The 27,678-nt window shown below is 38.2% G+C and overlaps 1 protein-coding gene across 3 annotated transcripts; it reads left to right on the top strand.

The window, feature by feature from the left end:
* Positions 1-638: 638 nt before the first annotated feature.
* Positions 639-27,046, top strand: POLE2 (DNA polymerase epsilon 2, accessory subunit). 3 transcript variants are annotated; one of them, XM_027111163.1, is made up of 19 exons: positions 639-761; positions 3,569-3,669; positions 4,895-4,970; positions 6,784-6,861; positions 6,998-7,091; positions 11,016-11,090; positions 13,354-13,437; positions 14,039-14,095; positions 14,519-14,567; positions 15,328-15,400; positions 16,820-16,992; positions 17,543-17,632; positions 17,806-17,860; positions 18,569-18,628; positions 18,716-18,793; positions 20,485-20,593; positions 21,440-21,616; positions 23,625-23,692; positions 26,928-27,046. In XM_027111163.1, exons 1-19 carry the CDS (start codon positions 694-696, stop codon positions 26,944-26,946), a joined length of 1,584 nt encoding a protein of 527 aa, XP_026966964.1. In that variant the 5' UTR covers positions 639-693; the 3' UTR covers positions 26,947-27,046. The 3 variants fall into 3 exon arrangements, with proteins under 3 accessions (XP_026966964.1, XP_026966965.1, XP_026966966.1); XM_027111164.1 differs by lacking the exon at positions 23,625-23,692; XM_027111165.1 differs by lacking the exons at positions 639-761; positions 3,569-3,669; positions 4,895-4,970 and adding an exon at positions 5,162-5,270.
* The last annotated feature ends 632 nt before the right edge of the window (positions 27,047-27,678 follow it).

The following is a 27,678-nucleotide window of genomic DNA, read 5'->3' as shown; positions in this document are numbered from 1 at the left end:
ACTGAAGCAACCGTTTTGAAGCTGGCACATTAACAGCTCACTTGCTGCAATCAGACCGAGTTCAAATCCTGGCTCCCTCACTTATTTACAGAACGTTTCATCTTGAGTGAGCCATCTACCATCTTTGTGTCTTACTCTCCTAATCTGTAAAATGAGGATGTTGAAAAAACAGCACACAACTCATTAGGCTTTAGGAGCAATACGTCAATTAATACGTTAAAACGCTTGTGATAGTACATGGTGCATAGGAAGCCCGCAACTTAAATAAAAAGCGGGGTGGGTGAGAATGATGGTGATGTGTAGCAGCTTCGAGTGAAGGTCGGGGAAAACCCTGTGGTGACACAAAGCATAAGGGCCCCGGGGTCCGGGAGAAGCCCGACCGGAGTCACGGAAGGTGGAGGGTAGCGATGGGAGTACTAAGTGGCTCAACGAAGCATTTGAGATAGGGAAGCACATTCCCAACCAGACACCAGGGAAAGACGCCCTCGCTCTTCAGTCTCCGAGCAACAGAGCAGTGCAGGGTCATCTTCTTCTGCAGCCTAGTGGGTGCGGAACTGCAGCTTTCCAGGCGTGCGACACCGAAATCTCCGCGCACTGAGGGAGGAGGAGCAGTGGCAGGGAGAACCGGCGCGTCTGGGGCGGGACCAGGACAGGGACGGGGCGGGGCCGCAGCCGTGGCGCCAAAAAGCGAACATGGCGCCGGAGCGGCTGCGGAGTAGGGCGCTCTCTGCCTTCAAGCTGCGCGGCTTGCTGCTCCGGGGGTGAGTCGGCTGGGCACCGAGCGGGACAGGAGGGGAGGGTCGGGCCGCCGGCCCTTGAAAGAGTTCTAAGAAGCAAGGGGGACCTGGCGATGCCTTCTTAAGTTCCTCGACATTCGCGTGGAGTCGAAAAGTTTCTCCCGGAAGGGATGAGGGTCTCCTCCTGCACGTACCAGACAGCCGCAGAGGCGGCTGTCGGTGTCGCAGCAGCGGTGTATTGGCACTGTGTTTGGGCGCCCCTCAGCCAGCTTAGTCTCTGCCTCCGCTAATTGGGAATCCTAACAGCGCTGCTCACGTGGTTACGTAGACAGCGAACGAGAGACCTGGGAAAGCCCATTGCATGTCGGTAGCTGTCAGGTTATGTTGTACAACCTGTGGGCCTTGCTAGCCTTCCCAATTTTGGATCACGTATTATTCCCGAGAGAGAATTCCTGGAGAGTTAAGAAGTGGGTAATTTAAAGCATGTTCTTAAGTCGTCTGGGTTTTTTTTGGTTTGTTTGTTTGTTTAGATTTCCTTTAGAACTTCTGTGCTTCTCTGGCCATATCCGTGTTTTCTGCGACTTGTAGAATGATCCTTTCCAAGATTTTTCTCATTAAATCTGCTTTTTTAATATATAAAGAATACAGTATTTACATATGTAAATACCTGCTGGACGGGATACACTTCTCTGTACCATGTTTTGATTGCTCTTGTGTGTGTAGAGGTTTTTTTGTTTGTTTTTGTAATAAGCTTCATGGGACTTTTTTCCTTACTTTTGGGTTAGTGGTGAACAAGTGCAAGCGTGAATAAGCTCTAGGAGAGAGTAATAAATTTTGTTCAGTTGATTCCCCACATTTTGAAAATACGACCAATTGATCAGTTCATTTTTCTTTATTTTCACTTAGAATTTGACCTAATTTTGAGCTGTCATTCATTAATTCAGTCAGAAATACACTGAAATCTGTTAGCTGCAAAGTACTGCTGGGGCAAGGGAGTAGAAGAGGGTAAGACAATGTGGAGGTTGGGGGACAGATAGTGTATTAATATTTATTGCTGCATAAAGAATTACCCCCAAGCTTAGAAGTTTAAAACAGCAGGCACTTATATTCTCACATTTTCTGTGGGTCAGGAATTCAGGTAGGCTTAGCTGGGTCCTTAGCTTCAGGGTGTCTCGCAAGGCTGCAGTCCGGATGGGGTCATCTCAGAGTCAGTTGGGCAGGATTTGCTTCCAAGTTCATTCAGTGATTGGCAGGATTCAGTTCATCCAAGATTGTTGGACTGAGGGCTTCAGTCCTTGCTGGCTGTTGGGCCTGCCCAGCATGGCAGCTTACTTCATCAAAGCTAGCAAGAGAGTCTGCTAGTAAATGGAAGTCACAGTCTTTTGTAACCTAAGCAAGAAAGTGACATCTTGCCACTTCAAAATTTTTATTTTTAAAACTACAATATAGTAAAATATTCCATCGCTTTTGCTATATTCTATTGTTAGAAGCAAGTCACTAGGTCCAACGCACACTCAAGGGGAGGCGATTGCACAAGGATGTGAATACCAGGAGGTGTGGATTATTAGGGGTCATCTTAGAAGTCTGTCTACCATGGATATTAAATAATTCACAATAATTTAATTTCAATTATGAAAAGGATCTGAGGAAGGAAGTGCTATGATAGCGTATAACCAGGTGTATAAACAGTTCTAGAGTCAAAGAAGGCTTCCTTAAAGAATGGTTGAAAAAAAAAAGAATGGTTTGAGTTGAATGTTAAAGGATAAGCAGGACTTGACTAGGTGAAGAGTGTGGGGGAAATGACCATATAAAGACCCTGAGACAGGAGAGCACCAGGAAAGCCAGAGACACTGGGTGAGGCTAGTGAGATTTGGTGGGAGCCAGATCCTGTATGACTTTGGTCTATGCTAAGAGCTCTCCCAAGATTCACCTAATATGTGTGTGATTTTAGGGACTCAGTCACCAAGTATTTGTGGACCACCTTCAGTGTGCTTAGCACTCTGCCAAAGGATGACACAGTTCCCCTTCTCAAGGAGCATCATCTATAATAAATTGGAGGAATGTGACACCCACACATGAAACAATAAGCAACCCAAGATATAGAAGAGTTAGTGCGATGACTATAACAATAATATTGATGCAAAGTGTAAAGCTGTGGTCTAAAAATAAAGAATGGCATGGAATTAGCAAATTGTTTAAGTAGACAGTGTTCATTCTGAGTATTATTGGTATTTAAATCAGGAATTCGTGTGATTTTTAAAAAAATTTTCAGCTTTATTGATTTTTGAGGGGTGAGAGGGATTCATGTGATTTTAGTGAGTGTTATTACTTCTATGACTATATTCGAATGTCAAAGTTTTTTCTAGCCTAATTTTTTTCTTATTTTACAGTTGAAAACTGATGAAGTTACTGGAACTTAAGCAAATGCATTATCAAATTAATAAATATGTATTTAAGTGTCTGTTATGTTCAGAACATTGAAGCAGACTGAGTTTATTAATGTCAGGTAATAAATAGTACAAGGCTAATGTGATACAGCAGATCTAAGGTATCTATAAGTGAGATTTTTTAAACAATTTCAGAAGGAAGGGGAGATTGCAGCAGGTAGAGCTGGTCTAGGAAGGCTTCCTAGAAGAAGGATGTGATTTGGGGCTTTAAGAACAATTACGTTGGCAGGGGATAGGAGGAAGAATTTGTTCAGAAAGCACAGGAAAGGAGAGTACTGCTTGCAGGGAGGAGTGAGTGGATCTTAATTTCAATGCTAGATTGATGAGTGTTTGCTAGATTTTGGCATAAAACTTTTAGCCTTAATTACCAATCTCTCTTATCAGTGAAGCTATTAAGTACCTCACAGAAGCTCTTCAGTCTATCAACGAAGTAGAGCTTGAAGATGCACTGGAAAAGATCATTGATGCAGTTGAAAAGCAGCCCTGTAAGTAACATTTTCTGACAGCTCTTAAATTGTTCATATAGTTCTACATCCTCAGTTAGATTTATAGATTTAATTTGAAGTTGAGGATTCAGTATTGAACGTCCCGGTGGTATGAGACATACCCTTGGTAGCACTTCTTGCCAAGGAGTAACCTCTAGTTCTGTTGGAACCTTGGGGCATTCCCAGAGACTCTTTTACAGTTCTTCCCCTTTGTGAATTCCCCTCTGATTCCTTTATGGTCACTTTTTTCTCTCTGCCTATTACTTTGTCTTACTTAAGTTAGGTACTCTTAAATGTTTGAGGGGGAAAAAAAAGTAAGCAAGAATAACTTTCCCTTCCTGCTTCAGCCTTTCTTAAGGGATCTTTTTGTTAAATACTTAGCCTTTTACCATAAGCATGGACCTACAAAAGAGAAGTGCTCTTCTAGAAAAAAATGTCCAGTTTCTAGAGCACTGAAGGAGAGAAGTGGGTGTGGCTTGCTCTGATACGTTGTTTCTAAAGGCAGAATTTTAAATATACCTTTGCTTTAAAAATTTCCTTACAGTCGGAAATTTAGAAAATGATTACATTTAGAAAATCAGTGTACATTAATTTAAGATGGTACGTGGTATTTTGCCTGAGAACATACCACAGTGGTTAAAGGCACCCAGTCTGGAATCAGGCTCGGGTTTGTCCTGCTCTCTACTCCTTCCAGTTATGTTGGTGATCTGGTTATTTGACCTCTTGGAGCTGCACTTTCCCCATCTGTAAGACATGGCTTATGAACAGCAGTCTTATAGGACATCTATCTAATAATGCTTGTGAACTACTGAGCATGGTGCCACACGTTTACTAAGGGCTTAATGAGTGGTGGCTGTTATTGTTATTACTGTTACTCTCATACCTACTGAAACATAGCAGTTGTGATGCAAAGTTATACTAATGTAACCATATTAAACCTAGGAGCTTACAGAAGCATTTGTATACCTGAATGTATATTATTTAACAATATTTAGAAAATTAAGGCATTTGACTGTGTATTAAGGTGTTGTAAGTGTATCTGAGTGTGGAATATTAAGGTATTTGAAATACGGCTTTTGTGCTAACACTTTTTCCCTCCTAAAATCTATGTAATGAGCATCTTGGGGTTAGTGTTTGCAGATTATTTTCAGGAAAAAAGCTGTGTGTGGAAAGAACTAATTTTTATGCCTGTTTTTAAAATTTAACTTTGAACTTCTCTTTTCAGTGTCATCAAACATGATTGAACGGTCCGTAGTGGAAGCAGCAGTCCAGGAGTGCAGTCAGTCAGTAGATGAAACTGTGTATGTGGAAAAATTCACCTTTTCCCCATGTTGGAAGTGTTGTTGAGTGGTTATTTTAAATTATTTTCTTGGGGAAATACTCAGTGGTCACCTTTCTACAGTGGTTATTTCTTAGTTTTTTTTTTTTTAAGTGATAGCTTACATTATAAACCTCAATATTAAATGACTCATCTTTACTATTTTTATCCTAGAATTTGAGATTTCGGTGTTGCTTGTACCATGACAAACTTTTGCCACTTACCCAACTGATTTGATTTACTATTCTATATGCTGCAGGTGGATTGAACTGATGATTCAGAGGTATAATTTACTTTTTTTCTTAGGAAAGTGCTAAGTCCTGAAAGTTCAGTGACTTAACTTGGGTCACATGGTGAATGGCAAAGGAGGGTAGAACCTCAGCTTTAGGACTTTTTACCCTGTCTCATGCTGTTAGAGCTTAGGAATTTATGTTGCAGTAATTTTTCTGGGTTTTATCTCCCTGAGATAAACCTCTTTCCTTTCCTCCTTTGAATATGATACTTCTTTCCAAATTCACAGGGTTTAACTGAAAGGAAAACATCTGGGAAAATGGATAGAGATAGTCTTAACTTTGACAGTTTTTTCCTATTTGGGGCAATGGAGATAATTGAAAGGAGTCATTACTCATCTTGGTTAGTAGTTTTAATCTTTTTCCGGTCAGAACTTATTAGAGCTGCTAAAAAATAGAGAAATTGAGGTATTTAAATTTTATCCTTGCCAACTCATTGTTTAAGATACTGGAGTACTTGCTCCTAAAGCCATCAATAGAAATTCAAAACGATTATTTCAAAGTGTAAGGATTATAATCCTAAAATAGGCATTAAAGTTACCTGTTGTTTCTGTCAAGCTATTCATATGCTACAGTCAGCCAATATAGAGGTTGAGTAGGGACTGAATGGTAATTGATCTTTGCAACTCCAATTGTCAGAAAGGCATTATATCATAGCACAAGGGAGAGGCTCTCATTTTTATAGATGAATAAGTAGCATGGTAAGTTAAATAACTTTCCAAGATTGACCCATTAGAAAATCATGGAGCTGTGTCTAGAAGCAGGCTTACTTCAAGTTCACTGGTTCTCTGCTACTCTGTACTAGGTGCTACCAACAGACTAGCATGACATTTTTTTGTCTGTTTTCATTTTGGGAAATAGATATAATTTTAGGGAAGATTCTTTAGGTTGTAATATTTATGCAATAGTGCTATGAATTTTTTTTAACCTCATTCAAACATGATTATGATATTAAAAGTATCTGAAGGTAAATTATTTTACGAATTATCCTTCTCTAACACTATAGGTGTCAAGGATATGGGCAGAATTTGGGGGGTTCTTCTTCTGTTTTACATCTTTTCCTGGGTCACTTTTGCATGATATTTTGGATTAAAAAATTGTTTAATACCTTTTAATAATTAATATTAAAAGGTATTAAACCTTCTAATGAATAATACCTTTTAATAATATTGTAGCTTATAAAAATAGTACATATTAGGAGAAATTTCTTTAAGATGTGACTATTTTATATGTAAATGTTCTTTTTCAACAGACAACATTCTTAATTAGAAGTTGATTAAATTTTTTGTTAGCTTGAGAGTAGTGGCAGTGCTTTCTCATCTCTGAGAGGAAAATGCACAGGCTAAAAACTTTACCCCCATATTATTTTTGACACTACAAGAAATTGTGTACATGATCTGTGAAAAGTATGTGTATATGACATAAGGTTATAATGCAAGTTTTCATGTTCACTTGGAATACTTATATTTTAGTAAATTAGGTCTGTTTTTGTGGGTTGTTTTTCAGAGAACATATTTTCAATATCATAGGAGCATTTGATATCCCACGCCTTGTGTACAATTCAGAAAGAAAAAAATTTCTTCCGTAAGTATGCCATCTATTGATGTTAAGCTAATTTCAAATGTACATTTTTTTTTGGAAGGTATATAGTCTCCTGTTTCATTTTTCATCTACCTTTGTGTATTATGATAGTCATAAATAGGCATTCCTTTTTTCCTAGTTTATTTATGACCAACCACCCTGCACCAAATTTATTTGGAACAGCAAGAGATAAAGCAGAGCTGTTTCGTGAACGATACACAATTTTGCACCAGGTAAGTCGGAGGGGGAAAAAGAGACTGTTTCAGCTTAGGTAAGACTCAGGGATAATTCAAGGATGGACTTCTGTACTTTAACAATCATGATGATGATAAAAATAGTAGCTAACATTTTTAAAATGCTTTTGATAGGCCAGGCATTGTTTATCACTTTACAGACATTACCTCATTTGATCATCATAACATCAATGTATGTATAAATGCTGTTATTCCCATTTTACAGATGGGGAAAACTGAGACCTGGAGAAGTTTAGTCACTAGCCCAGAGGTTACATCTAGTAAGTAGGGACAGGATTTGTATCCAGTCAGTCTGACTCTGGAGCCCAACCTTTGCCTCCTGTACTATACTACTTTCAAGCAACTTATAGTCTATGAAGTTAAAGACATCTGCATAAATAAAATATGAAGTAGAATTTTATACATGCTATGGAAGAAATGTAATACAAAGAGAATGCTTCCTATAGAAAAATCAGAGAAGGCTTCAAGGAAATGTTGGTATTTGACATGGGCCTTGATTGCTCTGATCTTGTGGAAATGGGGAGAAGGTGGTGAACAGTGTGAACAAAGAGCAAGAGGAAAAAGTGGACTCCATGCAGGAAATGATGAGCAATCAGCCTTCTTTGTGTGGAGAGGAAGGCTTGTGAAGAGGAGTAGCATAGGATAAGTTTGGAAAGTCAAGTGGCAACTAAGTCATGGGATTGCCTTGGATGCCACTCTTCGGAGTTGGACTCTGTTCTCTTGGTACAAGGAGCCTTAAAATACCAGAGCAACTCACTTACAGCAGTTCCCTGAGGACTTTCTCTCTCAGCTGATTTTGGGAAGAATTGGAGTATGAGAGAAGACTTACAGGAGTCTGTGGTATTAGTCCTAGAATAAATGATAGCCCGAATGAAGGAAGGTAAGGGGAGCAGAAAGAGGGGACAGTCCTGGCAGTGGAAGCCATAGCTCATGGTGACTGATTGGACATGAAAGAGAAGGGAGAGAGTGAAGACTGAAAGATGATTAGGGTTTTGAGCCTGAGAGAGTGGACGGGTAGAATAACGGTAATTAGGTAATATATAAACAAATAGGAAAAAGAGAATGGGGAAGACGATGGCAGGTTCTGTTTCAAACATTTGAATTAAGGTTGCCAGTAGGATATCAGGTGAGATGTACATCTGGAGCTAAAGAAAGAGATCTGGGTAGAGAGAGATTTAGGAGGCATCTGCCTAGAGTAATAGATGGGACTGCAGGGATGAGCCCCTGAGAGATGATGGAAAAGGGAATGATAGAGTTTGGGGGCTAGGCCAGGGTGGTGGTATATAGCAGAAGCACAGGGAGGTTTCAATGAGGACAGGGTGGTCAGCAGGAGTAAGCACTGAACAAAGCTTGAGGAGAATGAGCACTGAGGATGTCTTTTCTCTTCTGCCTCCATCGCCTACATAATGTTGCCAGGTTAATCTTCCAGAAGTTTAGCGCTGATCACGCCATGATTTTGCTCACAAGTCTTTCAAGGAAGTTTACCACTTACTGTATTAAATACAGATCTTCTGGGACTTCCCTGGTGGTCCAGTGGCTAAGACTCCACGCTCCAAATGCAGGGGCCCTGGGTTTGATCCCTGGTCAGGGAACTAGATCCCACATGCTGCAACTAAGAGTTTGCATGCCACAACTAAAAGATCATGGATGCCACAACTAAAGATCCTGCATGCCACAACTAAGACCCAGAGCAGCCAAATAAATAAATATTTTTTAAAAATACAAATCTTCCTGTCACACGTTTTTGGCCTAATCTACTTTTCCCTCTGAAAAGTAGAGGAGCCAAAACTGAAACATGGAAATATTGTGTCTGTTTCTTCCACTTCTTCTGTGACTTTGCTTATACTATTCACTCTCTTGATGCTCTTCCCTCTTATCTCTGCTCTTGAAACCCTCCTAATTCTGGAAGGGCCTTCTCAGATTCCTCCTCTTTTCTGAAGCCCTTCCTGATCTACAGTTGGATGCAGTCTCTTCCTGCTTTCTAAATTTTTTAAATTAATTAATTAAATTATTTATTTATTTATTTTGGTTGCATCGGGTCTTAGTTGCGGCACACGGGATCTTCATTGTGGCATGTGGACTTCTTAGTTGTGGCGTGCATATGGGATCTAGTTCCCCAACCAGTGATCGAACCCGGGCCCCCCTGCATTGGGAGCGTGGAGTTTTACCCACTGGACCACCAGGGAAGTCCTCTTCCTGCTTTCAACCCACTGACTACTCAGTGGGTCTCCTGCCACACTTACTAGGGTTGGCCCTGCCTTGCATTTGGGGTGTGTGTCCCTGTTGTCAGACTGCACACTCCTTGTTTATTTCCTCTGCCACCTTTGGCGTAGTGCTTTTCACAGAGAAGATGCTCAGTAAATACCACTTTCTTTTTAAAAATTAGGTGTTAAAGCCTATGATATTATTTGGGGGTATCACTAAACCCTCCCGAGCCTCATTAAAAGGGTTGAATTTTAGTCCATGCATATTTTTATTGCAATTATCTTCCTGAAAGCAAATCTGATTTTATCATCCTACTTCAAAATTGTTGTTTTCCATTGTCTATAAGACAGACTTCTTGGTTTGGCATACAAAGTCTGTATTGTTGGGACTCTTATTAGAGTTTACAAAAACTCAAACGGCTAAAACAGAAAAAGGAACTTCTTGGCTTGTGGAGAAGTCTGGAGGTCCAGCTGTGTCAAGCATGGCTGGATCAAGGTGCTTGCACAATGTCATGAGGCATCTACCTCTTTCCATCTCCCAGCAATTTTAAAAAATTGATCTTACTTTCAAACAAGTTCTCCCTATAAGGTGACCGAGATGGCCACCTACTCGTAGCCTTGGAAACTCTTAGAGAGTTCTTTTCCAATAGTTCTAGCAGCTGTCTCCTATTGGCCAGGCTTCAGGCACTTGCTCAACCCTGAAACAATCATTGGCCAAGGGGGTGGAGTGCTTAGATTTGCTAGGCCTTGGTGGTCTGTCTGGAGGGGGAAGGGCACCAACCCTACCTAAACTATGTGGACCACAGTGGGGGAGGGACATTTTCCCAAAGAGAGGCTCCAACCCATCTCTTGCATTGTCGCATGTGCTGCCTTGTGCACTACATGATCCACCTGACCTAAGCTTCACATCACTTCCTGAATACTCCTTTACTCTTTTTTTTTTTTAAATTATTTATTTATGGCTGTGTTGGGTCTTGGTTTCTGTGCAAGCGCTTTCTCTAGTTGTGGCAAGCGGGGGCCACTCTTCATCGCGGTGCGCGGGCCTCTCCCTATCGTGGCCTCTCTTGTTGCGGAGCACAGGCTCCAGACGCACAGGCTCAGTAATTGTGGCTCACGGGCCCAGTTGCTCCGCAGCACGTGGGATCTTCCCAGACCAGGGCTCGAACCCGTGTCCCCTGCATTGGCAGGCAGATTCTCAACCACTGCGCCACCAGGGAAGCCCCTCCTTTACTCTTAATAACTCTTTCTTGTGACACATCCCTTCCTCTGCCTGAAATGTCTTGTCTCAGCCTCCTTTTGTTTCTTACTAGCGAAGTCTTTTTTATCGTTTAGGATCTCGTTAAATGGCCCCTTCTGCTCAGGGTCCTTTGTTGTATTGTGACCTGTTGACACTTCCTTCTCACTGACCCCTGTGCTCTGAGGTTGACACCTTGGTTTGTTGTCTTCATATCCTCAGCCCAGAGTGCACTACTGCCAGGTACACAATAGACCTTTTTTTAAAAAAAAGTCTTAAAATGATTTTTTAAGCAAATTACATTTCTAGCTATTTGTACATTAAACTATGTAGATTTTCAAATTTGTTGAGAATAAATAATAGTAACGTTAGTTTAAGGACAGTGCTTTGTCAGGGCACTATTTTAATGAATCTTAGTTTTAAATGTTTGCCTCAGTAATTCATGTGAATCTTTCTTTTTTCTAGAGGACCCACAGACATGAATTATTTACTCCTCCAGTGATAGGTTCTCACCCTGATGAAAGCGGAAGCAAATTCCAGGTTAGAACGTTATCCTAGTTATTTAGGGGGTGTATGTATACAAGTTTAATATTTATTGCTTAATTCTAATTTATTGAAGTTTGCATGAAAATTAACCACTGATAACAGTTTAGCTAGCTAACTGACCTGTGCATGCCCACTGTTGGTAAAGTCCATGTCCTGTGTGCTGGGTCTCTGGCCACCAAGACAGAACCCTCGTCCTCCTGGTCCATTTGCTGGATGATACACTGGCTTTCAGACCAACCCTCAGCACTACCCTTCCTGCCCTCACTCATACTCTGAAATCCTGCTCCTTGCCCAGCCCAGCCCTCTAGTGACCCCCATACACTTGTTCAGCTCAGACATGCTATATCAGTTGGAGTGAAAATTTTACTGAAGGCACTAAGGAAACCACATTTATAGAATGCATGAGAGAGCACAGACAGGTCACAGGGTTGTCTGGGGAGAGGAAGAATGTTTTCTGCTGTGTGTGCTCTTTCCACTGTAATACTTAAGAAAGTGGTTACCAAACAGCACCATCACTTTTGTTCCAGCAACACACCTGGTCACCGTCAGTCCATCTGTGACTTTTTTCCCCCTCCAGCACACAGAGCCCTGCTGTGGTGTTCTAAATAGCTTCTGAAGAGGCCCAGCCTCTGCTAAGGTTCATTCAGTCCTCTACCATGTTAGACCAGAATTCATGGTGATGAGCAGTCTGATAGACACTAAAATGATAATACTAGATAATGCTTAAATTAATGTTTGATGGCAGCACCATAAGGAGAAAACATTTATAGAGTTTGATAGTTTCTGCTTTTAACTTTTGTTGGAGAAAAAAATTGTATTAAGTTTTGGAAATTGACATTATTTATATTTCTCTACAAATGACTGTCGATGTGTTTTCTTGAATATATTAGGTTTCCTATGGCAACTCAGATACCCACAACCCAGAGCATTATTTCACCTCTCCTCTTTGCCAAAGTAACTTTAGGGCTTAGCTAAATAATTTATTGTTCTTGTTATCTTGCCAAGCTGTTTAATTCTGTATCCCTGCTGGTATATTATCTATTTAATCCACCATCTATAGTCCCTATATGGCATTCTTCCTTTGCAAACTGCAAATATGGTGTCCTCATGAATACTTTGTTACAGCTTTTACTCCTGTGTTGCTTTAATTGATTGATTGCAAATTGCAATATTTTTCCCAGTCTGTAAGTTGTCTTTTTATTCTCTTAACAGTCTTTTTGAAGTACGTAAGTTCTTAATTTTGTTAAAGTCCAACTTATCAATTTTTCTTTTATGGCTCATATTTTTGGTATTGTTTCTAAGAAAGCTTTACCTAAGCCAGTTTTTAGAATACATGTCTTATATATCTTTTCTTCAGATTTATCCCTAAGTATTTCATTTTTTAAAACTGTTTAAAATGAACATTGTATTCCTGTGTTGCTTGAGGTTCATGTTTTTAAAGAGGAACTTCAATATCATATGTTAACAGTGATTATTATGGGATGATGTGATCATGTCCTTTAAGTTGTTTGGTAAATTGTTGTATATATACTATCGATATCTCTACCCATTAAAAAGAATGAAGTGTATCTATATATAGTTAAATGGAACAATGTTTAAGATATATTAAACTTAAAAAGTTAAGTTGAGGAATAATACAAATAATATGATTTCATCTTTGCAATAAAACAAACTGTATGGCTATGTGTTTATAAATTATATATGTGTGTATTAACATATACTTAGGATTATATGTATAGAAAAGGGTCAGAAAGGATTTTTTAAAAATAATGCCCCAATTATTACTACCTTTAACTTTCTGATAAAAAATAAGGATCAGATTGAGAAATGTAAATAATGACAGCCTTTCAAAATACTAAATAAAAATAGAATATAACTTTTTAAATAGCCCACTAATTTTCAGGTACTGAAGAGGTACTGACCAAATAAAATAAATAAAATTTATATTCTTTTTTTACATTTTAAAGATAAATATACTTATTATTATTCAAAATAATATGGTATGAAACTTCAGTCATTGGTTAGGGCCTGTGTTGATATGGTGTTTCTTTAGGCAGAATTCTTCCAAGCCATCATCAGTTAATATTTTAGCTTTTTGTAGGATAAAATTATATTTTCTAAATTTTATTTGATTTTCTACCGTAAAATAGTTGTAAAATACTAAAATGTGCACTCAAAATCTACTTACTTGTAAAAAGATTAGTTCCTTAAAAGAATATATTTTCAGTCCTTAAGAATTTATTTTGTTTTACTTTAGCTTAAGACAGTAGAAACCCTATTGGGCAGTACAACCAAGATCGGAGATGTGATTATTCTTGGAATGATAACCCAGTTAAAAGAGGTAAGTTGAACTTGATAAGCATCCAACTTTTATTTTCAGCCTTCAGATTAATGAAATGTCAATTACATACAGGATTTTTACAGAGGGCATGGGAGCGTGTTCTTCATTGAAAGTGGCTGCCTCAGTCACCAAATAACCTTTCCTTTTGCATTTGGTTTCCTGAGTAGACATCAGGAAGGAGTGTCTTATACGGGCCACCAGTTTGCATAGTCTGAAATTAGTCCCCCAGTGACCTCTGGTTGAACAGAGAGTACTGGGTTTCCAAACAATCAAAGCTGCAGACCATATCCTGCTCCCTGGGAGTTGTTGTTGGCTCTCTGAGGCCCCTCTTACGGCAGCCAGAGAGTATCCCTCCTGTCATCTCTTGGTTGGCAGTGGTCATTGTCTAGGTACCTATGAGGACTCCGAGTCTCAATTAATTGATTAGTTTGTGGTCACCAGACTAGTAAATGGAAAAGCCTAGACTAGGAGTTACTGATTTTTTAAAAATCTACTGTACTGTCTACTATATTCTGTTGTCAAAATTGTCAGTATTTTAATTCTTTTGTCATAGTATTCATCTTTACATAAATGTGGACATACTTCTTTTAATTTTTTTTAGGGAAAATTTTTTCTGGAAGATCCTACAGGAACAGTACAACTGGATCTTAGTAAAGCTATATCCTTCACTTTTATTTTTTTAAATCTGTGTTATGTGAGTTGGGGAAATTGATCATATATTATTCTCACATTTACCTATTTGGGTTCTTAGTGTAACTTCCATACGGTGGTGTAGGAATCTGGAGACATAATCCTAACCAGAGACAAAAAGCCTGTAATTCCCGCTTATTTGGAGAATCGAGACAAATCACTGAGGAAGTTTATAACGTGCTAAGAATGGTCTATACTGTCAGTATTAGATCTTAGAAGCAGATATGGGGCTATTTAAACCTAAAGTTTTTTAAGCTATGATCTATTCAGAGTTTTAAATGTGAAGTGTTTGAATTTATTATTTGGAAGTCCTGTTGAGCCCAAAATGTATGTTGACTTTATCACCACCTCAAGCATAGAAGTAGAATTATTTTCCTCAATTATTGTGTACCAGTTCCATAGCGGTTTATACACAGAGTCATGCTTTGTCTTAGCAGAGGGTAAGTCAGTATACTTTTTTCCCTCTCCCCCTCATCATTCTACCGTAAAACCCTTTCTACATTGGTTAAAATATGTTAGCATGATGTAACTCGGGACAACACTGATTATGAGAGCATACTTTTGACAACATTAAATAACTCTCAGACTCATGGGAGAGGGGTTTGTTTGTGGAGTGATGAAAATATTCTGAAATTAGTGGTGATGGCTGTACAACTTGTGAATATACTAAAAACCACTGAAGTATACACTCTTAAAGGGTTGTATGATATATGAATTATATCTCAATGAAGTTGAAAAAACAGATTGTACATAGAGTCATAAAATGAGACATTTTAAAATCTGTGTACCTTATGAGTCTGTACTCTAACATGTATTGTGAAATAAAAAAAGGGAAAAGTTTTATTTCTAAATCTGTTAGTATTTCATGAATTTTTTGTTTTATAGAACTGAGACTGTCTGGAACTCCCTGACGGTCCAGTGGTTAGGACTTCGCTTTTTCACTGCCATGGCCCCGGGTTCAGTCCTTGGTCAGGGAACTAATATCCAGCAAGCCGCATGGTGTGGCCAAAAAAAAAAAAAGAGACAGTCTCTGAACCTGACGCTGTTTTGTAGCGCAGTGGGATTGATAAATTCTGTTGTTAGTCGACAGGGGATGAGATGATGGCCTAGCGTTACTGCTTTGTGTTCCATAGTTTTGTCCTTTCAAACAAGAAGGAGAATTGGACAAATGAAAGTGATTTGTTACTTATCTTTTTTCAGGTTGGTTTGAAGATCAGGTGTTTCATGTCAATGCCTTTGGATTTCCACCCACTGAACCCTCTAGTACTACGAGGTATAAAAATGTTTGACTTTATAGGAATTTTATAATACTGGCAGTAATGAATGTAAGATAGTATATCATATCTCAGTTATTACAAGTCCTCAGGCTTTGTGTCAGAAGGCGATGAGCAATGGAAAATGAGAGTTAAAGACTGGGCTTTATATGAAACTGAAAACCTCAGGTTGACTCCAGATTGGTTGCAATAGCATCTCTGTACTTTGGCTTTAATGGAAAGACTTCCAGTCTATCGGTCTTATTTATCTATAGGATTGATGAGAAGTTCAACTGAGATAAGATATAGGAAAACACTTAGAAGAATATAATTCCCATGTTAATAGAAAGTTCTTATTTTTGTATTTTACTGAGTGAAAGTTACAAGAGGCAGATTATATAGTTCTTTAATATATGCAAAATCATTATAATATTAGAGTGGTTCCAAAAGGGCCTTCTCTGAGAGGAGTGAGTTCCCTGTCACTCAAGGTATTTGAGCAGAGGCTGAATAATGGTGTAGAAGTTGAAGCTGGTGGCCTGTGGGTTGAATGTAGTCTATAGAAATTTCTTTTTTCCCCTTTGAGGTGTTAAAACACATTTTGAATTAGTTTGCAATATTTAAAAATTAGGAGATTTCTCATAATGGTCTAGATTTCTGAGTTCTCTTGAACAATCAGATCTAGCCATACTTTGTACATGAATTCTCACCTGGAACATCTATACGGCAGTGATTGCCCACTTTGGGCAGGGTTATGTGTGTGCTCCCTCACTCACACCTAGTCAGCCTCAGCTGGCCGCTGCTTTGATATTTAGTATTACCTTCCTGGAGCCTGTAAGCATCTGGGGGAATTAAATCTTGAGATTCCATGATGATGGTGATGATTTCAAGAAGAAGTATGAGGATTAAGATTTTAGGCCCAGTATGCCTGTATAAATCAGGTGCCAAGGCCACATTTGCTGGCTGGGAGCCACTGGCAGGCAGCTTTTGCTGTGCATCTTCTCTTCCTGTTGAAGTACATAATCTGGGGGAAAGTGCTGCTCACGCCACAGAGACTACAAGCCCTCAAGCCATCTCACTTTTGTTTTGTTTTGTTCTGTTTTTTTGCGGTACGCGGGCGTCTCACTGTTGTGGCCTCTCCCGTTGCGGAGCACAGGCTCTGGACACGCAGGCTCAGCGGCCATGGCTCATGGACCCAGCTGCTCTGTGGCATGTGGGATCTTCCTGGACCGGGGCACGAACCCATGTCCCCTGCATCGGCAGGCGGACTCTCAACCACTGCGCCACCAGGGAAGCCCCAAATAATACATTTTCATGGTCCAATTTACATTGATGGGACAATTACCTCATTAGATAGACAGAAGCTAAATTTGTAGAATATCAGAAAAATATCTCCAACAGAATATAGGATAGAAGGTAATAATTGTGTTATAATTACCTAGGGCATACTATGGAAATATTAATTTTTTTGGAGGGCCTTCTAATACATCTGTGAAGACTTCTGCAAAACTAAAACAACTAGAGGATGAGAATAAAGATGCCATGTTTGTGTTTATATCTGATGTTTGGTTGGACCAAGTAGAAGTATTGGAAAAACTTCACACCATGTTTTCTGGTAGGTGTCATTTTTTCTATTCTTTTTTGAACTCTAATTATAATTCATGCCTTAAAACTAAATTCTTAGAAAATATATATATCTTTTTGAGTAGTCTAGTTTGTAAAAGACATTGATTCAGTGGTGAAATATTTTAAATGAATTCATCTTAAAGACTTACATTTTTACATTTGAAAAATAACTGTGTGTGTGTGTCTATCTGTGTATTCATGATAAATGAGAATTTGTCCTAAGAATAGTACAAGAGTGGAGGACAGCTTAGGCTTTGGAATTTGACAGAACTGGGTTTAAGCTGCAGCCTAATACCTTGGGCAAGTTACTTAATCTCTCTCTCAGTTTACAGGGATGTTGTGAGGATTAATCAAGCCATTGCAGGGCCTGGCACAAAATAATTGCTCAGTAAATGGGCACTATTATTACTATTTTTTATAATAATGTTATTAAGGTATTATTTTTAAAATAGTATGGTTTTATTATTTAAAAACTCATGGTTAAAAGATTTTAATATGATTTCTACACTCCATATGTTCATTTCTTCTTTCATTTTTAGGTTATTCACCAGCACCTCCAACCTGCTTTATTCTGTGTGGCAATTTTTCATCTGTACCCTATGGAAAAAATCAGGTTCAAGCTTTGAAAGGTATTGAGGATCTGTTTAATAAGTGTTTCTACATTTGTATAAACTAAATTGATAAGAAATAATCTATAATATTTTAATTTCATTCAAAATAGGTAGAGTTCTAGCTAATAAAATAAAATTTGATTTATGTATATCATATGCAAATTAAATTCAATATCCCTTTAAAATTTTAGATTCCCTAAAGACTTTGGCAGATATAATATGTGAATACCCAAATATTCACCAAAGGTAATGATTTCTATGTTTTTTATTTAAAGTGTTATTTAAGAAACACAAAAAATGAATCCTAAGTTAAGAAATGGATGGAAGAAAAAGTTGAGAAAATTAGTACAGTTAAGAGATAAAATTAACCTTCTATCATGATAATGTATGTTACACTCTAGTAGAGATTTATAATGAAAAGTATTAAAAGGATGAGTGATAATTTCCACCATATTCCAAATTTCTTGGTGACATTACTCTAAAGGTCTAGAGCTACACTCTTCAATATGATAGTCACTGGCTATGTGCATCTCTTTAAATTTAAACTATTTAAGGGAATTCTCTGGCAGTCCAGTGGTTAGGACTCAGTGCTTTCACTGCAGGCGAGTGGGGGTGGGGTGTAGTGACCGGGTTCCATCCCTGGTCGGGGAACTAAAACAATCCCATAAGCTGCAGGGCGTGGCCAAAAATAAAATAAATAAAAATAAAATTCAGTCACTCTGGCCACAGTTCAAGCACTCAATAATTGGCCAGTACAGGTCTAGAACATTTCTATCATTGCAAAAAGATCTATTGGACAGTATTGGTCTGGAGCCTTTTAGTAGTTCACTTATTAAAATGCATGAAATTTAATTTTTAAAACTTTGTAATTTAATTAAAGGCAATAATTTGGTTTTGGACTATGGGATAGTGGTGCAATATTTTTAGAATGAATTATGTTGAATTTTGCTACAGTAGTCGATTTGTGTTTGTACCTGGTCCAGCGGATCCTGGATTTGGTTCCATCTTACCAAGGTAAGTTTTATTCAGATATTTGCAACAGTAAAGAAAATTCTGTAAAATTTAAAAATGTATACTATATCACATAAATTGTTTTTGTAGGCCACCATTTGCTGAAAGCATCACTAATGAATTCAGACAAAGAGTACCATTTTCAGTTTTTACTACTAATCCTTGCAGGTAAATATTAGTATTTTTGTGTTGTGGTTTTTTCCTTTCATTTAACAATTAACCTATTTCTTGGGAATTCCCTGGTGGGCCAGTGGCTAGGACTCTGCGCTTCCACAGCAGGGGGCGTGGGTGCGATCCCTGGTTGGGGAACTAAGATCTCGCATGCCATAGGTGGCGTGGCCAAAAAAATACAAAAACAAAAAGTGGGAAAAAAATTAACCTGTTTCTTAAAATTTGTCTCTGAATTTTGATTGTTATGGCATAAAAATGAAAAAATGTCTTTCTATTTTAGGTTTCTCAAAACTTTAAAAATGTTTTAACTGTATTTAAATAATTCACTAACACTGAATTTAGAAGCTTAAATAATGGAGGGAGATTTAAAAATAGATATTCCAATTACACATCCTTTAAGAAAAGTTACAATGGAAAACTGAAAGGATTACACATTTACTGTATGTGCTACTCACTGTGACCATAGGCTCTTACTGAGGCAATGCCCTCAGTCATTGTTTCTCCTCTCTTTTCTACCTACATTCACTCCTTCAGTGACCTTTCCAGTCCAAGGGCTTTAATTACCCTCTGTGTATTGACAATTCCCACATTGATATCTCCAGCTCAAACCTTCTACCAGATTCCACACTTACGTATCTGGCTGCGTGCTCATCATCTCCCCTTGGATGTCTAATAGACAACTTCAGATTGAACTTCTGATCTTCTTCCCTCGTCAGTCCCCAACCCTGTTCCATAGCTTTCCTCATCGTAGTTCCTGACGCCTTTATCCTTCCAGTCGTTCAGACCAACCTTTGGGATTCTTCCTCACATGCAAGCTTTTAGGAAGTCCTTCAAAAATTTGAAGAAGGACTTCAAAATATATCCAGAATCTGGCCACCTCTCTATACCTCCCCCTCTACAACCCTCTACCATCTTCTTTAGCCTTGATCACTGTAACAGCCTCCTCATTGTTCTCTAGCTTCTACCCCTGCTCCTCTGTAGTCTGTCCTTAACAATGTCAGAGTGATCCTTTAAACTGTAAGGCATGTCACATCCACCCTACTGATTCAGAAACATGGGCCCCTCATGTTATTCCGTAACAGCCCATATCCTTTGCAATGGTAGTCATGGCCTGCATGATCTGGCCCCCAGTTTCCTCCGTGATTTCCTCTCCGACTTTCTTCTCCTCCTCATTTATTCCAGCCACTCCAGCTCCTTTTGTTCTTCAAATGTGCCAGGCATGTTTCATCTCAGGGCCTCTGCTCTGCCTGTTCCCTCTGCCTACAGTGTTCTTCCCCTGAATGTCTGCTTGACTCTCTCACCTCCTTCAAGTCTGTGCTCAGATCAAACTTCATTATGAGCCCTACCTGTTCCAATACTCCTATTTACTACTCCAGCCTTCTAGACTTTCCCTTCCCCTAAATGATTCCTGTTAGCCTTTTTTTTTTTGCCATACACTTAATCATCTTCCAACATACTGTGTAATTATTGTATCTGTTGTTTATTCTCATTCCTAGAATAGCGCCAGACACATATTAAGAGCTCAATAAATTACTGTCAAATGAATGGTTGAATAGATTCTGGTTGCATTTTTTCTGTGGTGAACAATGGGAAGTGGGAATGGCTTTGTACTATAAAACATCTTGCCTTTAAAGTTACCTCATATTTTGTTCTGAGGAAGTCACATTCAACTACTGTTTTTATTTCAGAATTCAGTATTGTACACAAGAAATTATTGTCTTTCGTGAAGACTTAGTGAATAAAATGTGCAGAAACTGTGTCCGTTTTCCCAGTAGCAATTTGGATATTCCTAATCATGTAAGTTGTGTCTTCTTTATTAAGGTGTCTTAATTACACGTGGATTTATATAAAATTTTGTTAAGCCACTTAATCACTTGCCCTTTTGTTGTTTTTATTTATAGTTCAAAATAATTTCAGCACACTTTTGTCAGTAAGGTAATTTTTGTTCCTAAATCAGTGTTTCTCAATTTTCTTACTGACGTATCCCCTAATGGGCAGAAGAAAGCCCCGAAGTAGCAGGAAATTTCTTTGGAGGTTCCTGTTTTGCCTTTAGAACTCATAAATCTTACATTGTACTTCAATATATATACATTTGTTTAAATAAAATGTTTATGTTTATCATGTTTATTAAGTATTTCCTATGATTTGCCCACATCAGGAGGATGTGTAGTGTTTATCTTGTAGCTTCAAGATTCCCAGTTGTCAATCACTGGTTACATGTACCCTCATTTGGAAGTATGGAAATAGATCATACAGAGCATTTTTAGTATGTATTTTATAACATTTAAAGTGTATGTAGGCTAAGTATATATTCTTGGCATTGCTCAAGCTGTGGAATTATTTTTAGATGAACAAAATTAGTAAATTAGTTTATTATACAGCTAAAAATACAATTGCTCCAAAATGACTATTTGGGGGAGTAGCTTTTATGGTGTTGAATGAAAACTCATAAATTTCTCCTAAAATACAGGGTAGTTGATTTCATTTTATATCAGTTTTCCCAAGGTTTTGTAATTCAGTTTTCCCAACTGTTTCTCAAATTTTCTAAGTCACTTTGGTAATTACTATTTAATTTGAAATTCTTTGTTGCTCTTTTAGCTTTTGCAAATGCACTGAAGTTTGTTTTGTGTCATTCTTTTGTAGTTTGTAAAGACTATCTTATCCCAAGGACACCTGACTCCTCTCCCTCTTTATGTCTGCCCGGTGTATTGGGCGTATGACTATGCTCTGAGAGTGTACCCTGTGCCTGACCTACTTGTCATCGCAGACAAATACGATCCTTTTACTTTGACCAATACCGAATGCGTCTGCATAAACCCTGTAAGAACGTAGTTAACGTTATGTAGTCATAATTTGTCAAGATTAGACTGTTACTTCTTTAAATTTAAAATATATGTTTAATCAATTACTGTTGGAGTAAAACTATACTATAAATGAAACAACTGAATTAATTTGGTATAAACAGAAAGTTCTTAAACTTTCAAAAGAGTATGTGACTATAAAGTAACGTGACTTTTTTCTTAAAAATGCACCAAAGCTTATAAATCCAGATGAGTATTTTCCCCTTCAAAGTAACTTGCCTTGAGATTCCTTGGAATTCCTTTCTGGAAATTACTTTCAGAGCATGTATTCCGTTCCCTTTAAACATGTTAATGGTACTTGTCCTTTGAGGAGGATTTTTTGTTGTTGTTGTTATTGTTGTTGTTGGAAATTGTCCAAGTCCCAAAAATCTAAGACTGATAAATGTGGAAATTCCTACTGGGACACAGTTTAATATTTCATTTTTATGCAGAACCTTGAAATTGCTTCAGAATCTTCAAGTTGCTTCTGAATTTCTATAAAAGTATGATTGACTTTTTGAACTTGGGGACTAAATGCTGCATAATGTTGCTTTTTATGTCAAATATCTTCACTAGTGATTTTTTTTTTTTTTTTTTTTTGCGGTACGTGGGCCTCTCACTGTTGTGGCCTCTCCCGTTGCGGAGTACAGGCTCCGGATGCGCAGGCTCAGCGGCCACGGCTCACGGGCCCAGCCCGTGGCATGTGGGATCTTCCTGGACTGGGGCATGAACCCGTGTCCCCTGCATCGGCAGGCGGACTCTCAACCACTGCGCCACCAGGGAAGCCCTTCACTAGTGATTTTTAATCTGTATGTTTCCTTGATTCTTGTGAATTTAAAACTTTAGTACTTTTTTATTTCATCTAGATCATTTCTAGAAACATCATCCCTTACTGCTTTTCTCACACACACATTTATTTTGTCTGGCTTCTGCAACCACAGAACTATTGACATTTTGGACCAGATAATTCTTTGTTTGGGGGCACCATCCTGTGCATTGCAGGGTGTTTAGCAGCATCCCTGACCTCCATCCACTAGATGCCTGTAGCAGCCCCCAGTTGTAACTATCAAAAATGTCCTTAGATACTTGCCAAATGTCTCCTAGGAGACAAAAATTGTCCCTGGTTGGGAACTACTGCTCTAAGGATGAGCACAGTCAGCTGATTTGGTTTCATTGTTTGAAATTTGTGGCCCTAATTTTTGTAGAATCTTTATTCACATTTCAATATTCTTGTCACAATGAGGCTATTTCCTTATTTAAATTGAACTCTGGGCATTCTCGTATAGTTAACGCTCTATTTGAAACCACTTTATTTCTGAATTTTTCCACTTTTTCATACTGTAAATGAGTAAACAACCAGTTCCTACACCATCATTATATCTTTTTAACCTTATTTATACCTTTTGGGCAAGCCTAAAACTTGGTTTTGACATTGCTTCATCCTTTCTTGATACTTATTCCCATTAATGAATGCCTGCAATGGGCCAGACATTGAACTAGTTCCAGGGACACAAAGACTGAAAAGACAGAGTCTGCTCAGTAACTTTAGAGTTTAGTAATGGACAGACAATTGTATGTGTGACTACTGCTCAGTTGTTTTGGGGGCACAATGGCAGGGCATCAAACCCAGATTTTTACTGGGGAGAGGGGCAGGAAAGGCTTCTCGAACATGATGTTCGAGTGTCTTATATGCTTATTTAGCATCACCCAGTACTGTTTATTCCTTATACTAAGTAGAACCCCTCCTAAGCATTTCTAGTCACATTTGTTAGCATAACTGTTCTAGTCAACTTGACTTTTTGCTTCAAGTGGAGATATTTTATAGTAATATTTTTTCTCTATAAAGAGCATACAAAAATTTGTCTCATTACTTCATAGTCACATCTTGTAACTTTATTTTTAAGTTAGGAGCAAGGAGTTTGATTTAAAAAATAGGGATTCTTTGTTAAAAGTTGAGTATTCACTTATGGGCATTTTTCTCTCCAAAGGGCTCTTTTCCAAGAAGTGGATTTTCATTCAAAGTTTTTTATCCTTCCAGTAAGATAGTAGAAGATAGGTAAGTGTGCCCTCAGAAACAGCAAGAAACAGCTGTCTCTTGGTGTAATACTGCTAAAATTCAGATGTTCTGTAGGTGTGCTGAAGTTTTTAAAAGTCTACAGTAGCTCACTGGAAATGTTCTAGGCTGAACTTACTGCGTTCATGCGGGGAGACACAGAATTGTATGTACTTGATGGCAGTTTGTGTGAAATAGACCAAGAACTGTTCTCTGAGGGAAATCTCAGGCTGGCTGTGGAGGTGGGCTAGCTTTTTTACAGGCAGCCTCCTGATGATGTTATTATTCCAAGAGGTAAGCCTTGCCGTCCACATGGTTGGTTCTCAAAACCTAGGTAATCTGCCTTAAATTGGCAGCAAAGAATTGCAGGGGAGCTGGGTTGAGTGTGGTGATGGTGAGAGGTTGGAGTTGGGGGGAGGTCTTGGGGGAAGAAGAAGAATCACCTGGTAGGTAGTGATTTTCAGAGGGTGTCCTGTAGACCACGTGCATCAGAATCCTCTGGGGTCCTTGTTAAAAATGTTAAGTTCCAGGATCCCACCCCAAACTTATCAAATGTCTCTCTCCAGTTGTAGGGCCCAGAAATCTGCATTTTTAACAGTTTCCCTTAGATTCAGGCATCCTAACGTGTGATTTCTTGGTTAATTATATTTTGTTTCCCACCTCCAGTTAAGAACAGTAACCAAATACCTCCAGGTTCTCAGAGAATATAATCTTGAACACCCAACCCAATTGTCTTCTTTTTACTTTTTGTAATTAACATCTTTATTTAAATAAAAACACAAGTACATGATAAAATTTTCAAATAATGCTTAAAAGTATAAAATTGAAAAGGAAAAAGTAGCTCCGTTTCCTAACCCTGAAACCATGATTAACAGCTTCTTATATATATTTCTTGAAAAAAAATTTCTGCATTATTTTTGCTGCTCAGTATTCATGGAGGATTAAAGTCCGTTCACTTTGGGATATTCTAAATTTTATTCTTGGATTCACGCATTTGACGTGTATTTGAATCTTACTGTATTCCAGGCACTGCTTAGTTTTTGGAATATAACCAGACAGATACCCTTATAAAAGTCACTGAGGCGCTTCCCTGGTGGCACAGTGGTTGAGAGTCCGCCTGCCAATGCAGGGGACGCGGGTTCGTGCCCCGGTCCGGGAAGATCCCACATGCCACGGAGCGGCTGGGCCCGTGAGCCATGGCCGCTGAGCCTGCGCGTCCAGAGCCTGTGCTCCGCAACGGGAGAAGCCACAACAGTGAGAGGCCCACGTACCGCAAAAAAAAAAAAAAAAGGTCACTGATATTCTAGCCTCTATTCCATAAGCTGAACATGTGTTTGACTTCACCTAGCCCACAATGAATCTTCAAACAAATTTGCTTTTGACTTGGAATGCCTTTAGGTAAAGGCAACGCTCTTACCAGTCTCAACCACTCGCTGTTGTTGACAGTGATTTTGTGACCCCAGGATTAGGTCACCTCTGGAGCATATTTGTCCACCTTTTTAAAATTTTTTTCTTGGCCACGTCATTCAGCTTGTAGGATCTTAGTTCCCCAACCAGGGATTGAACCCGGGCCCTCGGCAGTGAAAGCGCAGAGTCCTAACCACTGGACCACCAGGGAATTCCCTATTTTGTCCGTCTTTAGATTGACTTTTACTGAACTGAGATTTGGTATAAATTCACAGACATCTAAAACATTCTGCTATGAAAACCAATAGTGGGCACTTTCAACAGATCTCAGGACAAGAGAAATCTGTGTCTGTCCCAAGCAACTGTTTATTTTCATCTTGGGGAGACTGTAAATCTACTAATAGACTCCCTTTGTGTTAGCTGCCAGGAAGCACAGCCAAACATGCAGCCCACCTCTACAGCAGCAGAGGAATTACTAGCATAAATGTTGGCTGTGGCTCTGGCTTCCTCTTCTTTTCTGATCTGTATTTTTCTCTTACCTGAATTTCCTGATTTCCTTACTTTTATCTTTTTATTATATTTATCTTGGCAAACCAGTTAATATTCTTTTTTTAATGAGTTGGGAGATAAACAAATAAACCACAATAGGAAATAAACCGATTTATTATGATAGCACAAGACACTTGTTACATTTCTTGTACTGCTCCCTGATTGCCATGCAGAATTGTTAACCTAAGTACAGTGCTTCTGAGCACTGTATACAGACTTCTGTGACAGTTCTAACACACTGTTTTAGTCACTTATGTGCCTGTCCCTCTTAAAAGTTTCTAGAACAGTCCTTGACTTGCTGTTGACATTCACTGTTGAGTTGAAATAGTTGGTCCCTTTATCATCTGTGGAGTCAGATGCTGAAAACCCTTGACATAATTTCCAAACTATAATTTAGTAGTGATAATTTGAAGAAGTTTTTCATTGCTGGATCGAATAAGTTGATGTGTTTTTTTTGGTTTTTTCTTTTTTGAGAGAAAAAATTTTCATGATATAGTGAAATAGTTTGGTTTTACTGCTATTTAGTTTCTCCTAAAAAGAATTTTTTTCTTAGAATATTTGTGAAATCATATTGTAGAGTTAACCACAGAAATGTAGCCAAAGTAAATAAGGTTTAACCCTGTTTCAACATGTGCTCTCAAATACAGTTGTTTTATTTAAAAACACAATGTTGGTGATGTAGGGGAGAAACACCCATTCTCACACAGAGTTGGTCAGAAAAAAAAATGGTAAAAACTTTTTCTTAAGACCTCAACTGCATATATCAGCAATTCCATTTCTAGGAATTTATCCTACAGGTATACTTGGGTTTATGCATAAAATTGGGTACAGCTGTTTTTATTGTAGTTTTTATAAAATTGCAAAACAAATAGCTTAAATGTGTATCTATTTAAAAGTTATTTGGAACTTTTCTAATTTATATTAAATTTCAAAGCCATAGAGGAAGGGATTAGTTAAAAATTATAAATATGTGTTTATTACTAATTGAAAAAAAGGGGTAGAATATTGTTCATTGTATTCTACCACTTGTGTGTTTTTAAAGCATTTACCCCCACACACATGCTTGTATATGATTAGACAATCTTTATAAGGATATACTGTTGCTTTTGGAGAGCAGAAATAGAGTGTGAGACAGACTTATTTTTCACTGTGTCCCCTTTTGAATTTGGAACAATATGCATGTATTGACCTATTTTAAAATTAACTAAAACTAAATATTAAGAAATGTACAATAACTTAGGTTTCCAAAATGTTTAATTTTATGAATATTTTCTTCTTTCAGCAAACTCCAAGGGTTTTGAGATCCTTAAAGACCATCTGAAGAAACAGAATTCATCAATTTTCTGCTTAATTTTATGTAATTTTGATATTGTTACAATAAAATTATGGTAAACTTTAGGATGTTCTGCTTAAATTTCTATTTTATGAAATTTTTATATTAAAGTAAACACGATGGGGACTTCCCTGGTGGTCCAGTGGTGAAGACTCCGTGCTGCCAATGCAGGGGGCCCGGGTTCAATCCCTGGTCAGGGAACTAGATCCTGCACGCGGCAACTAAACGCACACCGCTGTGGAGATCCTGCACGCGGTAACGAAGATCCCACATGCTGCAACTAATACCCGGCACAGCCAAATAAATAAGTAAATATTTTTAAAAATAAAATAAACATGATAGTATACTTTATAGAGTTTTATAGGAAAAATATTTTCTGCATAATCTTTTAGGAAAAATATGAAAATGTGTAAAAATATATAATCCAAGTATACATTTGTGTTTAAAAATTTAAGTTTCATTATTTCTGTATGAGTTACACGCTAATGTTCACCATAAGTCTTAATAGTATATTCAAGAATTGCAAATTGTTTAAATTTCAAGTCACAGAATCTATTCTAATGATAGTGAAAATCTTTGTTTCAGGATATTACTATATCCTGACATAAGATGAAGCAGAGCAAGGTGACATAAGATGAAGCAGAGCAGTTAACTATGTACGAGCCGATAAGTTGCCAGAATCAGGCAATAATTATTAGAA

The sequence above is a fragment of the Aethalodelphis obliquidens genome, unplaced genomic scaffold (genome assembly GCF_003676395.1).
Source record: "Aethalodelphis obliquidens isolate GAN/ISIS:26980383/991018 unplaced genomic scaffold, ASM367639v1 scaffold10, whole genome shotgun sequence".
In the NCBI taxonomy this organism is placed as follows: Eukaryota; Metazoa; Chordata; class Mammalia; order Artiodactyla; family Delphinidae; genus Aethalodelphis; species Aethalodelphis obliquidens.
This window is presented reverse-complemented; position numbering and strand designations above follow the sequence as displayed.

Bases quoted from the DNA above. Each gene is read 5' to 3' on its own strand.
- POLE2 (XM_027111163.1), top strand. From the start codon at position 694: ATGGCGCCGGAGCGGCTGCGGAGTAGGGCGCTCTCTGCCTTCAAGCTG. The intron at 762-3,568 runs GTGAGTCGGCTG...CTCTCTTATCAG, and splicing joins CGCGGCTTGCTGCTCCGGGG to TGAAGCTATTAAGTACCTCA. The intron at 16,993-17,542 runs GTAGGTGTCATT...TTTCATTTTTAG, and splicing joins ACTTCACACCATGTTTTCTG to GTTATTCACCAGCACCTCCA.